This window comes from Corvus kubaryi, unplaced genomic scaffold, assembly GCF_017639235.1.
Source record: "Corvus kubaryi isolate FWS band 111438036 unplaced genomic scaffold, C.kubaryi_AGA036_p1.0 74, whole genome shotgun sequence".
NCBI lineage: Eukaryota > Metazoa > Chordata > Aves > Passeriformes > Corvidae > Corvus > Corvus kubaryi.
The window spans coordinates 10598910-10615690 of NW_024582061.1; the positions used below are offsets into that span (position 1 = coordinate 10598910).

The 16781-nt window shown below is 44.2% G+C and overlaps 1 protein-coding gene across 4 annotated transcripts in view; it reads right to left on the bottom strand.

Annotated features, from left to right (window-relative positions):
* Positions 1-14874: 14874 nt before the first annotated feature.
* The window catches only part of HIPK2 (homeodomain interacting protein kinase 2), an 84215-nt gene continuing 82308 nt past the window's right edge, over positions 14875-16781 (bottom strand). For all 4 annotated transcript variants that reach the window (XM_042051298.1, XM_042051296.1, XM_042051297.1 and 1 more), the window contains exon 14: positions 14875-15558. In XM_042051298.1, the coding sequence (XP_041907232.1) occupies positions 15091-15558 (468 nt within the window). In that variant the 3' untranslated portion in view covers positions 14875-15090. The remainder of the gene's footprint in view (positions 15559-16781) is intronic.

Genomic DNA, 16781 nt, shown 5'->3' on the forward strand with positions numbered 1-16781 from the left:
TTTCCTGTCACCCCCCGCTACCCACAGCTGCCTCTCTTAAGCCGCATCCCTCTCCCTGTGCCCCTGGGAGTTGCACCACATTGAGAAAAAGGAAAGGAGGCGAGGGGAGAGGTGAGGAAATGGGATCGTGCAGGACAGGGGTCATTTAAAAAAAAAGGAGGAGGTAGTCTGAACCCAGAGAAAGCAGGGGTAAGCAGAGAAATGTGACCAGCACACAGATAGAGGAGAGCAGAGCTCTGCCGTCTGCATCTCTATGTCACAAAGAACAGGGTACAGGACACAAATAATCTGGTGTGTGCAGGTGAAGTGTGGTTGAACCTTCATCGATCCTCCTGCAGTCTCCTTCCAGACCTGCCTTTGTTGTTCCTGTCACTCCTGTTCTGTAAACTCCTGAGGACGCCTGTTGATGTCTGAAGGAGAGAGGCAGATCAAGGATATTTGGGTATGGAAGAAACAACTTCAAGAGAGCAGAAGAAAGCTTTTCTCGAGCAGCCCAGCAGCTGTGCCCCAAACCCTGGTCATTGGAAGTGCAATACAACAGCAGCTTCGTTCTTTGTAGGAGCATGAATTCTTCTCTGTGGTTTTCAGACTGGCCCTGACTACCAAGACAGGATGAGAATTCTCATCGCAGGGTCCAGTCACAGTACTGGGAATTACAGTAAGTCCTTCTTTTAAACTGTACTTCTCCCCTTATTTTTTTTTTTTCTCCAGGTGCTGACATTTACTGCTGACATTACTACAATTTTTTTTTTTTTTAATGAGCTTGGAATAAAGAAAGGGGAATAAAGTGACTTCTTTGTATTTAAAGAGCTCACACACCCGAGGCAATATGCTGTCCAAGTACAAATGGGAAGTGTTCCAGATGCCTCCTGGACTTGCGGCCTCCTGCACCCCATATGCATGTGTCTGCATGTGCCTAGAAAAGCCCGTGCACAAGTGCAGCCTGGAGTTAAGTGTACTTAAGTGATGTGGGAACCCAGAGTGCAGAGAATATTTCTCTGCCTGTTTTGAGGGGTTTCACCCCCCTGAACAACACAGCTTTTGACCTCTGTCCATGGAAAAAAACTGCCCACTATTAAAAAAGAACTAGAAACTAAACTAGTGTGAATTAGGTGATAGACTACCATGTAAGATTGTCACAGGGTGAAAAATTTAGAGGTTTTGGGTTTGTTAATGTAGTAAATAGATAAAAGCAAAAAACAATCAAAATGGAGGATTGTTGTTGTTCTCCAAACCTCCTTTTTCTTCTTCTACTACTCCATATTCTGCAGTAAAAGTAGTTTGGGATGATTGGACAAAGAATTCTGCAGTTCCTGGCTGTGTTACTAAATAATTGGTAGAAAAGTAAAAATAATGTATGTTTTTAGTAGCCACTGGTTGATTTACCTTTAAAAAAGCCATTTAATCTTGATAATTCAGCTTTCTCCTGTATTCTCTGCTTTGTGCTATGTCTGGATCATGCTAGTGACTCTTTTTCTCTGGTAAGAGTTAATAAACAACCATCAAGAAGCAGTGAAGGCTGAGAGTCCCGTTTGTCTCTGGAACTCCTAGCAAGGACTTTAAAAACTCTCTCGCATCAGGAGAGATTTGATTATGGCACGATCAGTGTCAAGCTACGTGGTGTGCCTTTTCACTGGACCTTCTTACACCATTAACACAGGGTGATGAGTCCCCATGGAAATGGAGTGCTGCTCCCTAGCTCATGGCAGGTTCCCAGGGCTGGCAGTGCTGCCTGGAGAAGCCTGCTCCTGTCCCTGGAACTGCTGCTTTGACAAACGGGTTTAAGTGTGGCTCAGGATCTGTGCATCGAGCTCCTCTCATGGCTGTCTTCCTGTGAGCAAAAGCCCCAAACAGCAGAGCCTTTGATATACAGTGCAGGGGCCTTTAAATAACAGCCTCTATCGCTCATTGTTTGCACAGCCACCTTGCAGGAGAAAACATAAAGGAAAAAGCACATTGCAGGAAATGCGGATGCAGGTGTATTTGCCCTGGCCTGACCAGAAGAGTAAGAGAGGACATGAGAATTTACAAGCTGCAGATCCACTGCTCCAGCACGGGTTTGCTGTGGAGATCCAACACACATGTGCAGGTGACCAAAGGACAACAGCCTGTGTTTCAGAGAGCAGGTCCATTCTCCTTCTCCCAGACCCCCATTTACAGTTTAATTTGACATGAGTGGCAGCCAGGAGGGCAGAGCTGCATTGGAAGTCAGACAAGCTCTCCTCTTACATATAAATACAAATATAGGTGCCAAACTTTAGACTCCACTGATTTAAAACATAGCCACTGCACTGGAAAGCACAAGCAGCACATGCCAGGAACAGCAGCATCACTGTGCATACACCACATCCATGAGTCCCCCCACCTTCCCAATTTTAAGAGCCATACCCACCTAGAATAAAGCAGTTTGGCTGAGGTGAACACTGAAAGCATCAGCAGAGATTCCTTGCGGCCCAGAAAGAGCTGGATTTGCTCAAGTTTGTTGGTGGTAGTTTTTATCAGCTGCTCAGGATTGTGGTCTCCAGGTGCTGACATTTACTGCAGCTCCAGTGGGTTTGAGAAGACCCTTCTCAGCCTCTTATTTGGTGGCTGAACCCCTCGCTGTTTCCTCTGATAAGGCACTGCAGGCTTTGTTAAAAGCAACCCTGCTTAAAGTGAGAAACCACTTTCCCCTCCTGGGAAAAAAAGGGCCAGAAAGTACAATCTCCAACTACAATGCATTTTTAATGTGTTTTGGTCTTGGACAACAGAGTGACAAATACTTTTTACAGTTTTATTGATAAGTTTTGCAAAAAGAAGAAACAAATAAAGAAGACACCATAACACATCACAGACATGGAGAAACTACACTAGTTAAACTATCTGTTCTGGATTTACAGCTGTTGACGTTAGATCATTCACTAATGTCTCTCATATCATGACCCAGCAAACTCCTAATTTCCCATAGAGTACTTAACACTGCAATTACCTGCTAGCTGTTTAATAGGACACATGATTTTAAATTAAACACTGACTTAATTGGTTTGCTGGACAGAGAGAGTTTTAATTGCAATTGCTCAGTTGGGTCTCACCCAGTTTAAGGCAGCTGGGAGAAACGGTCCATGACTTCCTGTCACCAAAGTTTCATATCTTTCTAGAAATTCATTGCAACAATTTCTGCAGTGCTCCCTGTTTAGTCCAAGGAAACATGAGAAGAAGGCTGTAAAACCAAGGTGCCAGTACTCACTGATAAAACGAGCCTCCCGCGCTAACTCCAGGTTTACGTCCTGAGGCAATCCCCTCGCCTGGCAGTGCTATGCAGGGCCATCCAGTGGTTATTGTGTTTGCAGAAGCCATTTGCCAGACACTGAACACAGAGTGTGGCCCTGGACCGTGGGCAGCCAGTGCAGCTCACGAAGCATCCCTCTGGCCATCCCTAAGAAGGGAGAAGCTGACCTAACAAGATGAATCCTGTGGGCTGGAAACCCATGCAGGAGTCATGACGTTAGGAAAGGTCAGCAACAAACTCAGGCCAGTCTTACTCTCCCTCTGTTAAGAGGAGCTGCTGAGGAGCCATTGGCCTCCTCCAAGGTGACATTATAGTATAATAGGAGACACTTCACAGATGCCTCCAGCTTGCTCCCGAGCAAACCTCCTGGTGAAAATCAGGCACAGCCCAAAAGGGCAGGTATGGCAATTGCCAACACATGGTGGCTTCAGCATTTTAATGTCTATCTAAGCCTTTCAAAGGTCAGCTGGGACTTGGCAAAGGGAGGAAAGGGAGCAAAGGAACTGAGGGCTCAGGCTAAAAGAAAATCCAGACCTGTACTTGCAGCTGATGACCATAATCCATTGGGCACAGCAGGATATAGCAGGGAGCTCTTGACAGAGCTGAACACAGCAGCTCTGAGCAACCTTCTGTGAAGCATCTGAATGCAGATGCTCTTCTGCCCTGGGAAAAAAATACATCCCACGAACCTAAACATGTTACCTCAAAGACAAAACTATTTATTATTAATGATACTATTAGTGCTCTTTTTCAACAGACTGAGGAGATTAAGTAATAGTATCTGAAAACTAACCAGATGTTCAGACCAAACTTCACCTAGTGAGAAGACAAAGAGATACACAAACTTTGCAGTGACTTAAAACAGTTTAATGTAATTCCAAGACAAAGTGTGATTACATTTCTACACATATACAATATGCATATGTGAGTTGACAAATTCTGATTAATAACTCGTTTCACCTCAGAGACCGAAAAAATGATCAAAAAGAAACCGTGAATAACAAGCTATAACATAGTTCACCACAACGGGACCTCCTTTCTCACCCTACAGTTAGTAATATTACAATTAAAATAACTATATTCTTCTATAATGTATTTTCTGTTAAAATCATCTCATAAATTTACAATGCTATTATTAGTTTCCAAGACTAATATAAATTCACTCCATTTTTCTACAACGAAAATGATTATTAATTAGAAGCACACAACGTCATGATGAAAAACACAAGCATTTTTTTTTTTAGTAGCAAGAACTTGATTGGTTAAGAATTAGTTTTCTTGTAAAACATTCTAAAGCCAAGTAAAATATCCATTCTTATAACATACCTATAATATGAGACTAAGGAATAGGTTACATATAGGTCTACAACACATCAGTTTGTTTTTGTTTTTTCTTTTAAAAGAAGAAAGACATATTACTAAAAGAAAAAAAAAAGAAAAAGAGGAAGGAAAGAAAAAAAAGAAAACAGAAAGGGACAATTCACATAGGTAAAAAGCAGTACACAAGAAAATACTGTTGCACACAATAATTTTCACGAAGATTAACATGGATTAACACTCTTATTACAGAAACCGTACAGTGAAGGAACACAACGGCTCAGGGCTTTTGTGGGGTTACTGGGCTGAGATGATACTGTAGAGAAAGAACCACTTGAGATCCAGAGCTGGGGCAGGGGCATCTTTTCCCTTGCGACTGCAATAGCGTTTCACAGCTCTACCCCCACCTTCCCTTAATAATTTTGGTGCAGTGTATATTAACTTCCACTTTCCATCCAGAGTATGCTGGGCTTGTGGGCAGTTGAAAGGTATAAAATGTTCCCTCCATTTCACCCCTCCTGTTTTTAAAGGATTTTACAACTCATTAAAAAAATGTTTCACCCATTGGTTAATTATTAACTACCCGAAATCTAGACTTTTCACCTTCTGAGATGCCCCTCTTTCTTCTTTCTCACTCCCTCTCTTACTCTCTCTCTCACACACACTCCTTTATTAAAGCTATTAATGACACTTTCTCTCCTTTCAGAAATTGGATTTGGTATGAAATATACAGGCTACATTCTGGTTCTGCCCAAGTAGAATCTGGTACCCAAAACGCCTTGATTGCTTTGTTGGTGAAACATGGGATGTGGAGATCCTTTTTTACACCTGAAATGGTTGTGCCCTGGAATATCTGTGGAAGTTCTGTTTCAAGAATACAGAATAAAAAATACAGAGAAAATTAAAAAAATCAAACACATAAGGGATAACAGGATAACAGAAGTGTTGTATGTAACCATGTGAGGTGGAAGCGTTGCAGAAGCGCTTTCTTTCCTTGCTGAGGGCAGAGGTGCTGTATGTAACCAACCAGATCCTATGGGATGTGCGTTGCCAATGTTGGAAACCCCTTCTTGCCTACCAAGCTGTAAGCCAAGGTATTCAACAAGACTCTGTGGCTCCTTGAGTGTGCTGGTATTTGTGTGACTCCGCTCGGGAGAACAGGAGAGCCGGCAGGAGCCGGGGGCAGTGAAGCCTGTTGATTGAGTGGTGGTGCACAGGGAGGGAGGGTGGATGTTTTCCAGCTTGGCCCGAGTGCTGCTGGCAGCCCTGCCTTGCCGTATGACACCTGATGGCTGCGGCAATGCGGACGGCGAGGCGGGGATGGCAACCCCCGGAATGGCGCTGAGGGAGGAGGAGGCGGGCGGCATCCCCGGCCCCACGGCTCTGATTGTACTGGGAGCAGCACCGGGAGCAGCTGCAAAGCATCGCCGATTGCTCCTTTCCACCACCTCTGCTGGGAGCTGACAAATACAGCCCCCTCAGGCATGGTGGAAACACGAAAGGAGTCCTCCCGTGAGCACCCCAGCTCCACAGCTGAAGCTCAGATGTACATATACATATTTTTAAATGCCAGTTCCTGTACTGTCGGGACCTCAAAGTACCATTTTGCCCAGCAGACATTTATACCATGTTCATTGATTACCCAAGTGAGAGAACACAACAGAAAAAACTAGACAGCTTAAGTGAGACCAGGGAGTGGGGAATGTGATATATCAAAATGCAAAGTACAGGGTAGCAGCAGTGGGGAACAGCATTAATGGGAACTGGCATGTGCTGAGAAAACAGAGTTGACAAGGAGATGGCCAGTGAACTTTGTGTTTTGTTTACCGGTTTAAAACATTTCTGTGGTGGTGAGCATCATTTGTAAGAAAGGGGTGAAACATGAAAGCCAAATTACAGCATTGCCTCTGAGTGGCTCACATAAACACACACACACACACACACACACACACTCTTACAAAAAACCCCCCTCCCCCCCAAAATAAAACAGGCATTCACTAACCCAGGAATTATTTGTTTGGCTAATGATTTATCACAGTACAATACAATCCTTCTAATGAATATCCTTCATTCTCCTGATGTGGGTATCTTCATCCAGATGAGGATCCTACACAGAACAGTGAATTTTGTATCATGCTCCCTACTTCAACCCAGGGAGGCCTGATAATGCACGTTATTAAAACAAGCGAACAAACAAATAGCTTATCTGTTGAACTAAATCTTCAAAGTGGGTGGAGTGTTTTTTTTCAATCAGACTTTGGAATACATTGGATTACTTCGTCTCTGGACTGACTTTCCAACACTATGTTATATCTCAAAACAGAATATACATATTAAGAACACACTTGTACTTTTCCATTTTTAACGGGCGAAATTAAAAAGAGGCAGCTGTATTGAGTTTTTGAAGGTGTCACTTATAAACACAAGATTTCCCTTAAAAAGTACCAGTTTAAATGTAAACTATAAAACACTGTAATAACTATAAAATGTAGCCAGAAAACTGTTTAAGTAGCCACAGTCTATTATTCAGTTCATATTGGTTTAAAATGTGACTCATTAAATATCTTCTAGAAGGCCAAAGCATTTTACAGTAGCTATAAACATATATACTTACATGTGCATTTTAACATCACAATTGATTAAAATACATAAAAGAGTAATCTATTCCTTGGTTTAAATTTTTTTTTCTTTTTAAAGATTCACTGTCTTCAGAATTCACTCAAGCAACAATGACCAGGGTGGGCATTTATCGCTATTCTGCCCCTATGGAGTTCAGAGTCTTTGAATCAAAGTTCAAGCTGGCTACATGATTTCAGAAAGGCTAAAACCAGGATGAATGCCCACATTTGAGGTAATTATTGCCATTAGGTCACAGTTTGCTTAATGTAAGTGTATTTAAATCCTTCTTTTAAAAAAGCAAAGGTATCCCACAGTACTGGGGGATACCCATTGAAGCAATCAGAATCCAGAATCCTGATCAGTGGGTTTGCTTCCAAAGGAGCCAGCGGTCCCAGAGCACAAGGCAGTCCCAGGACAGTCGCCAACCAGCCTAGAGCTCAGGCAAGCAAGCCTGCAACAAGCCTTTTTTAATTTTCAAAATTTTTTTAAAGAAAAAGAAAACGTAAGAAAAAATGCCATAAAATAGATGGGTAACTTTTCTGATCAGAATTCCAGACCAAAGCTTTTCTATCTGTCTTATTCCTTTCCAAACAGTTTGCTGAAAAATCAAAATACATCGGCTTAAATATTAACTCTATGCCAGCACTGCAAAAATTCCTTGGCTATGTTCTGAAAGTGGGATAAGCTTTGCTTTTGCTGAGCATTGTTGCCCCATTGCTTTGTTTCAAAGAGGAAACCTTGTTTGAAAGAAAGAAAGAAGAGGAAGAAGGAAATGAGGAAGGGAGGAAATGAAAATGGAAATAAGGGAAGGGAGGAAGGGAGGGAGGGAAGGTGCAGGAAGGTGTGGGAAGGGAAGGGGGGAAGGGGGGAAGGAGGGAAAGGGGGAAGGAAGGAAGGAAGGGGGGAAGGGGGGAAGGGGGGAAGGAAGGAATTCGGAAGGAAGGAAGGAAGGAATTCGGAAGGAAGGAAGGAATTTGGAAGGAAGGAAGGAAGGAAGGAAGGAAGGAAGGAAGGAAGGAAGGAAGGAAGGAAGGAAGGAAGGAAGGAAGGAAGGAAAAATAATCCCTGGCTGTCAGAAGTACACACAAGTATTTACAAGGTTTGTGTGAATCTGCACACAGTTCCCCTCACAGCGAAAGAGTTAAGAACAGAGATGTCACAATATTTATCAGTGCAGTAAAAAATATCATTTTTGGAAAAAAATATACCTTTAGTATTGCCTTTCTTAGATTAACTATGATAAGCAAAAGATTAAAAACAAAAACTTTATCTTCAAACACACATGAATAGTCTGTTATAGCAGCACTGCTAAAACTGGAAGGACAAAGCTAACCCGTAAATGAGAAACAGGAGTTTCAAACCACAAATGCTGAACGCAAAGCCTCCTAGTATGCTTCCTAAGACTTCTGAAGAACCAAGCCAATCTACCATTCAAATTTCACTCTCAACACACCCAAATGCTCTAAAACCATGTCTTCCCACTGAAAGCATTTGACACATGCAGAGCTCAGCTCAGTTTACCTCCAGACCAGTTCTTGCACCTCCACCTGCATCAGCAGCTCCTCACAGGTAACCACCATCTCTGGGGTCCCTCACAGCGATCACATTTGTCACAGGGGACAAGAACCCCTTGAGAGCAGAGCCCTCATGAGCAGGGCTCCTCTGCAAGCTGCCAGGCTTTTCTTCCAGGGGCCACCCCTGCCGTGGGTCTCGCTGTGTGCCTGGGGTGCCTGGTGAGCATGGTGGCATCACGGTGATATTCACACAGGTAGCGGTGAGGAGGATGGACCACAGGGATGGAGACCAGCCTGGAAAGCCTCTTAGCCGGTGCAGTACTCCAGCAAGGAGTCTATGCACAGCCACTGACAACAGGACTGGCACCATCTCTTCGAGCACCTCACTCAACATCTGCAACCCAGGGTGAAACTGTCACTGTCATCAGAGGCAGCTTTGCTGGAGTACGGCAATGAGGGAACCTCAGCAGCAGAGAACCATCTTCTCCTCCCTGTGTCTGGAGGGAGAGAAATGATTTGTAGGCACAGAAGTGGGCCTCGAGAAGTAAGCTGGGGATTCCAGGTACTTTGAACACAGGTCCTTCTCACAGGAGCACCAGAAGGGTGATGTAGATGAGTGCCCAGGACCACAGATCAACTGCTTTGAAGCTTACACAGCAAATGGGACCACGGCAGGGAGAGCTATGTCAACAGGAAGAGGGAAAACATTCCCTTCCCACGTTTTTCCCCTCTGTATTGCCTACCCATGGCAGACCTTGCACACAGGTATCCAGGATTTGGCCCACAAGTAGCACTGCAGATTTCTAATGATTGCAAAGCCATGGAAGAACAAAAGTCTAAGTCCAACACCCTTGCCAAGCTAGCCTGACCATGGCATCACTGTTTGGGATATCAGGAAAAAGTTTTTCACCCTGAGGGTGGTTCAGCACTGGAACAGGCTTCCCAGGGAAGTGGTCACAGCACCAAGCCTAATAGAGTTCAAGAAGCATTTGGGCAATGCTCTCAGGCACATGGTGTCATTGTTGGGGTGCCCTGTGCAGGGCCAGGAGTTGGACTTGGTCTTGATAGGTCCCTTCCACCTCAGCATATTCTCTGATTTTACAAACCCACAGAGCAAACCCAGTGTTCCAAATCCAGAGGAAACACTACAGAAGCATGCAGATCATCCAGAAGCTTACCCCCACTACACAGCTCACCATTTGCACACTGCAATGTCACCACTGAAACACTTAAATCAATGTGAACAATAACGAGAGAAGAAAAAAGTTCTTGACATCCCCTACAGTTTAGGATAGCAGCAATATTTAGTGTGAATTTCTCTGCTCATCAAGCTAGCTACTCAAAATGATGTCAGAAACTTGTGAGAGAGAGAGAGAGAAAAAGAAAGAAGTGAATGGAAAGATTGAGTTCCACGGTGTATCCTCATTGCCTGGTGCTCATGACTCGTGGCTTCATTTAATTTCTGGAGTAGATGGGAGTCTCTTTCTCCCTCTTTTTTTTTTTTTTTTTAAAGTTTCTTTGGTTAAAGAAAAAAACCAGGTTTATTGCCCTTCAAATTTGCTAATGGAATTGCCTTCAAACCAAATTACGAGACACAATCCCTTGAATGTATAAAAAAAGGAAAAATGTCACAGTCAAAAGTGTCCCTTTCTTGGAATGTTTTACATATTACAGCAAAACTACTAGAGAAAGAGAGAGAAATCAGAGACCTGCCCAAACCCAATTAGTTTGGTACAAGCAGGTAAAACCTGCCAAAGATGCCATTGCATTTGCTCTCTCAAATGACTGGATTTGACCACTCTACAGTGAGATGTGCTTCCATTTGGGTTTTCCAGTCTGCTCATGTTAGTGGTTCTCTACCCTCCCTCCTGCATTCTGACCTCACAGCAGGCAACGGAACATCCACCTCTGAGGAGAGACAATGTCTGTGCTCCCTTCTGCTTCCTGCGCAAGCAGAATGCAAGAGGACATGATGGGGAAAAGGACCACTTTTTCACTCTGCCAGCCAAAAGCCTCCCATAAAACATCCAGTATCTAAACATTCTCCTACCCCCTCAAGTTTCCACGCCATTTACTCCACGCACAAAAGGAACACCAACTGAACCAAACCATGCCAATCCCATTTCCTCTCCAAAGGACTCTGCAAGCAAAACCAGCTGGCTGTTATTATGTGTGTGGTACTGACAGCATGCAAAGCTCTTACTTCCTCTGCTGAAATGACTGTTTCCCCTGTGACCAACCACACCTTCATCCATACAATTCCTTTATATAGGTGTGAGGGAGGAGGTGGTGCTCAGCTCCCTTATACCCACTGGAAAACACAGCTCTCACAGAGTATTGCACCATCAAAGCAATTTGATGGCTGTGCTGTGCATCTCTTGCAATCAGCATCCCATTATCATGATCGTCTGGCAGACCAGCAATTCCACAATAGACAGTGTGGAAGGTGGCTCCTCTGACATGCACTGCAACCCTTCTCTCTGCCAGCCTGTGCTGTTGTACCAGTTCCACTGCCAAATACCCCCCAAACGCAGATCTGAGCCTATGTGGGGGAGCAGGCCACATAGGTACACAGGGAAAATGCAATTAATACAAGTAAAACATTACTGTGATCGAGACAGCAACCTTCCATGCTTTGCTAATTTTAGGCCAGAGGAGCACATAAACAAGTATTTAACTTGAAATTCTTCAGCAAAGCACTCAAGTGCATGATTAACTTCTAGTCTCTGCTGAAGTCCTATAATTTTTCACTGGAATTTAAATTCGGTCACCGCTTCCCTCTATTCTACAAGAGCAGGTGATACAAATGAAACCATAAATATCTAAACTGTAGCAACCAGAATAGCTTAACAAAATTCCACAAAAAATAATTATAAAAGAAGGGAAAATCTACATCAGGAACAAACAAAGAAAAAAAATCAAACCAAGCATCCTGGCCTGTGGACACCTAATTAGTCTTTAGTGAGAGTGGAAGAGCAGGTGAGGAGCACTGCCCTGTCTGCAGCCATGCTCTACCCAGATAATGCCATCTGTGTGTGTCAGTGTACTTTATCCAGTGATGGGACTGAGAGCCACCCTTGCGGCTCTGCCGCGGCTCCTTCAATAGCCCTGTTTCTGAAGAGCCATCTGTGTCCTCCTTTAGGAAATCCAAACCCTTAGCACGTAGTGTGGTTTTGTGTTCCTTGCAAGGGCTCAATGATCATGGCCTGGAGCACAAATAAGTCTTAATCTTATATAAACGTCCTTTCAAACTAAGCGATGGTGAGCTGGACCCTGGGGCACCAAGGTCCTTACCTGCCTTTGATCCAGCTCTCCTGACAGATCATTACATTAGCTGCTGTCAGGTGTTGGCCTCTGAAGGAATGTTTCTGGACTTATTCTGAAATGCAGATGTGACCCAGAGGATAACTCCTGTTCCTCAAGGCTGTAACCACTCTCACTGAGCAGTCCCACTCCCACAGATTAGTGGCAGAGTTTTCATCATTGGAATAATCTTGTTTCTCCTTCCTCCTGCAGTTCTCACAATCACAGTAAACCTTCCAATGCCACTGATGAATAGAAATAAAATTAACAACAATAACAACAATAAGAGAAAAAAAACCCCACAAAATTTAAGGAATGCGTGTGCAATTAAAACCCAGAGTAAAATATAATAATAATAATAAAATAATAATCATAATAACCATACAATAAAATAACATTATCTTTCCTTTTCATGACATAAGCAGCATGACGCTCTCGCTCCCAAACTGCTGAGAGAGGAGAGGAATGCAAGAGAGAGAGCAGGGCTTTATTTTCCTGCCTCAGATGAAAGGGGACATGTCTTTCCAAAGGAAGAGCAGGGGTAAGGTGCATAGGCCGCTGGGAGATTGCATCCTCATCTACAGTATATTGAGCTGGAATGAAGGACAGGCAGGAGAAGAAAACTGTGCAAGAGTAGCCCAGGAACCAGAGCTGGCAACCAGGAAGGTTATTTGGTGGTTTGCCAGAAGACAATAGTCTTGTTGAACAGCCTATGCATAGCAGGATCCCTTCGTCTTCCAGGCCAGCCAAGCACTTGCCGCAATACAATACATTTGTGCTTGTCTTTCTGTCAGCTTTTCCAACCTGAGAGAGCCTTCTTCCTCACTGCCACTCAGGGAACCCATCCCTCGCCACCCTGCCAACAAACCTGCTATTTTCCAGCATCTTGCAAAACACTGACTACTTCATGCTCTAGTTACAAGGAAATGTAGAGAGGAACTGAGCAGCCCCATAGAATTCAGCTTTCGTGGAAACATTCTACCAAACTCCTTTCTCTCCTTCCTCCTCAGGACATCCACAGGCATGATGGTACTGATGCACAAGTGCAAGTGCCATTACCAGGGAAACTCCCCTCTGAACCAAACCAACGATAGGAAAGGCTCTCTTTAGAAACTGTTGGAAAAAAAGACGACCATGTAGCATTCCTTGGTGTGGAGGACCAACGTGCTTTCCAGTTCCAGGGTCACTCTGCCACTGCAGGCAGTTTTTTGGGGTGTAGGTGAGAAGAGAGGAGGGGAGGCACACAGTGTCACAGCTATGTTAGAGTGGGTAAGGCTCTATGTATTACAATACTCTTTTCACTTAAGAAACCTGAGATTGACTCTCTCAACTGGATTTTCTCATGCTTGCTTTGGGACTCCAGCCCTTTCCTGACCCTTTCTCATCAACAGACACAGTGAGAGATGTTGGCAACAACTAGTGTTTCCCCTTTCAAAGACTAAATTTTTCTTCCCATTTCAGACACATGACCAGGACAACCTGATGATGAGGGCGGACAGTGTCCTCCCACTCCATCAAGAACATCAGCAAACAGCAGAATGAGAATTCAGTTTCCAGGGAGGAAACCTGCTATTTCAACAGGACAGAAACAGACCAGTCCATGAATGAGTCCCCAGACCCTCTGGGTCCTCACAGCTGACCTGGTTGCTTCCAGCCCATCCAGTGCTCGACAAAACACCCAGTTATATGCACTCCTGACCCCAACGAGCCTCCCCAACACCTCGCCAAGTCAGCTACGATTGACGACGTGGGAAAAAAACCCAACACCACCAGCAGGAGAAAATCGGCAGTAACAACCAAAAAAAAAAAAAAAAAAGAAGAAGAAGAAAAAGAAAGAAAAAGAGCTGAGAGTAAATTCCAACTAGCCTCAGTCAGTTTCTAGGAGTACCAGTGGAAGTAAACCCTTAAACCGCATCTGTAGTTTGGTAAGGCACTACGAGGGAATGATGTAAAACTAAGACTGTGACAGTTGTAATGGCTGTGCTGAGGAACACACCACAGAGAGAAGGCAGCATCTGCACGCACACACACACACACCTGGACAATCACATTGTTACATGCCTATGTTATATCACTTTTCTTTGTGCAATCACATTGAGGAATAGTCTATTGGTATCGTTGAAGTTCAACACAAAAGAGTAAAAAGGGGTATGACCTGTATAGTGCTACATTCTACCGGGGCTGGGGGCAGGGGGTTTGGGGGCAGCTAAAATGTCTCCTCCTATACTAAAATGGCTAGGGATTGAAAACGAACACTTCCAAAAAAAAAAACCAAAAAAAAAAAAAAAAAAAAAAAAAAAAGAAAAAAAAAGAAACTGAAATCCAACATACATTATTAGAGATCTTGTTTAGGAATAGCATTTCTCAGGGATTTATCCAGTGTGTTCAAGAAGAGGGAGAAACACCCCACTGCTTCTGCTCTCAACCAGTGCTGCGCAGCCTGCTTTGCCCAGGTGTGTTTAAGTTTAGCAGTGTTAGGTCCAAATTTAGAGCACTGGGACAACATTTTGTCCTCCGCCCTCAGCCTCCCTTACCCACTTTCTTTTACCATTAAAAATCCCCCCAAACCTATGTATACTTTGGGATACAAAAACTGCTGTATAAACCCTTTGAAATGCTGGATAAATCCCTAGTCCATATACCTACAGGATTAAAAACCTAATGGATTTAATTTTAGGTGTTCTGGACAACAAATTTCTAAATGTAGCTCACTATTGGATGAAAATAACCTTTAAAAGTCTGTTGGTGAAGTTCTTCAAAAGACAGGACCCGCTGAAGGGTCCTTCTGCTTCTCTCTTTCTCTCTAGTTTGGTGCAGAATGGTTGGTTTTTTGTGGTTTATTTTTTTTTCTGTTCTTTTTTTCCATTTTCTTTTTTTTTTTTTTAAATAAAAATTGTAGAATTGGTTTTCCCCCTTCTTTCCTCTTTTTCTTTTCTTCCTTAAAGTCTCCTTCGTTCAAGTTTCACATGAGCCTCCCATTGCATTGTTAGTTTGTCATGTTCTTCAATACAAAAGCGGCTGCCTCACTCCCTCCGGGATGGGTGCGTCTCTCGCTCTTTATTCCAGTGTTTAGATGTAAGGATACTGGTTGACCTTGGTGGGGCTCAGTGGGTATCCAGTGTAGACTGTGGAGGCTGGAGAAGCACTGATATAGGTCTGATGGGCAAACTGAGCCTGGTACTGACTCGGGTGGATGGTGGGCGAGGGCAGGACGCGCGGGCCCATGCTGACGGGGACCTGGTGGACGATGCTGGCGGGGTAGGTGGTGTGCTGCACCGCGTGCCGGGCGGAGCCTTGCGAGGCCACCAGGTGCGCGACGGTGCCCGTGGAGCCCAGGGCGGCGGGGGCAGTGTATGTGTACAGGTGGGGCTGGGTGGGCAGGTGAGCAGCGGCAGCCGCGGCCAGGTGGGGATGAACTGTACCGTGGCTGGGGCTATTGTGTGGGAAAGAGTACGGGGCCTGAGCTATCGTTGGAGTGATGTAGGCTTGCTGTCTCCGGTGACTCCCTGTGCGGTCAGTCGAGATGTGCTGCTGGGCCTGGATAAAGACAGCAACAGTGATAGGCAGTTACAAGACAAGAGATGGCTCTTTACCTTCTCAGTAGCGCCTGGGAGCCTCCCTGCAACACCAGGATGGCCTCAGGAAAGTCTCCTGAGCTCCTCCCGACACCCTCAGCATCACCAGTCTTTCCCTGGAAATGAGTGACAGCAGTGGATCCCTCACAAGCCTAGGAAGACTCTGTAGTTTCATACTTTGACCAAAATGACCCCCAGCAGGTCAACAAGTCCCCCAGTTTGAGCTACAGCCTGCTGACACAGCTACCAAAAGACACAACCTTGCATGCCCAGCTTCCAAAAACATCTTCCACAAGGCCAGTTGCTCAGGCAAAACATGGTTTTTGTTAGTGAACTCTGATGACAAATTGTGGTGCACAGATAGCTCAGGGGAACGAAATTGCCTAACTATGCCTGGAACGGGCAATTTATTTTTGCTCAGTTTGAGTATTTGCAGTTAATAATTTCCTTGGTAAGTAAAAATAACCACATTATTTTTTAAAGAGAAAACCCTCAGCTTGATTAGATCCTGCAGGTGCCTGGTGACCTCATTGTCATCAGCTAAAATTACTTGAGCACAGGCAACTTCTAGCAGTAGGATGGGACCAATGTACTTTTTTTGCCATGGATTTCCTAAGTTGTTTTCTAGCATTGCACAAAAATGTAAGGAGTTTTCCCAGTCATTTGTAGTCAGAGTGTTAAGTTACCAGTAAAGTAGGAATTAGAAGACAAGAAGGAAAATGCTCCATGCTATTTCCTTCTATTCTTCCAAACCTTTTCATCCTCTTTGTAAGCACTCTCTGTGCTGCTACTGTGGTCTGAAATACAGTAGCCACACTCTTCCCCAACACTTGCAAAGAGCATCTTGCCCACTTCCTCCATTTTCACACACTTTTATTTCAAATTTGTTCATGTTTTTAAATTTCCTCTGTACCTTGAGGGAGAAGAGATATTCTTCTCCACCAAGTTATTTTTCTTTTTAAAAAATAAGTTCTGCTTATATCCAGTTCTGGATGCACACCAGCACTGTCCTCTGAGCTCTCCAGACTTTCTTCTCTTGAAACACTGAGTTGTACCCTCCCTACTCCTGTCAACTCACCTCAGGGAAGAGAGAGGCCCGAGGTGGAGGATGTGAAAAGGGCATTATTTCCTGCAGCTCCTGGGGAGCTCCCTGGAAGTTCTGATCACAGATTGTGAAACGTCCCA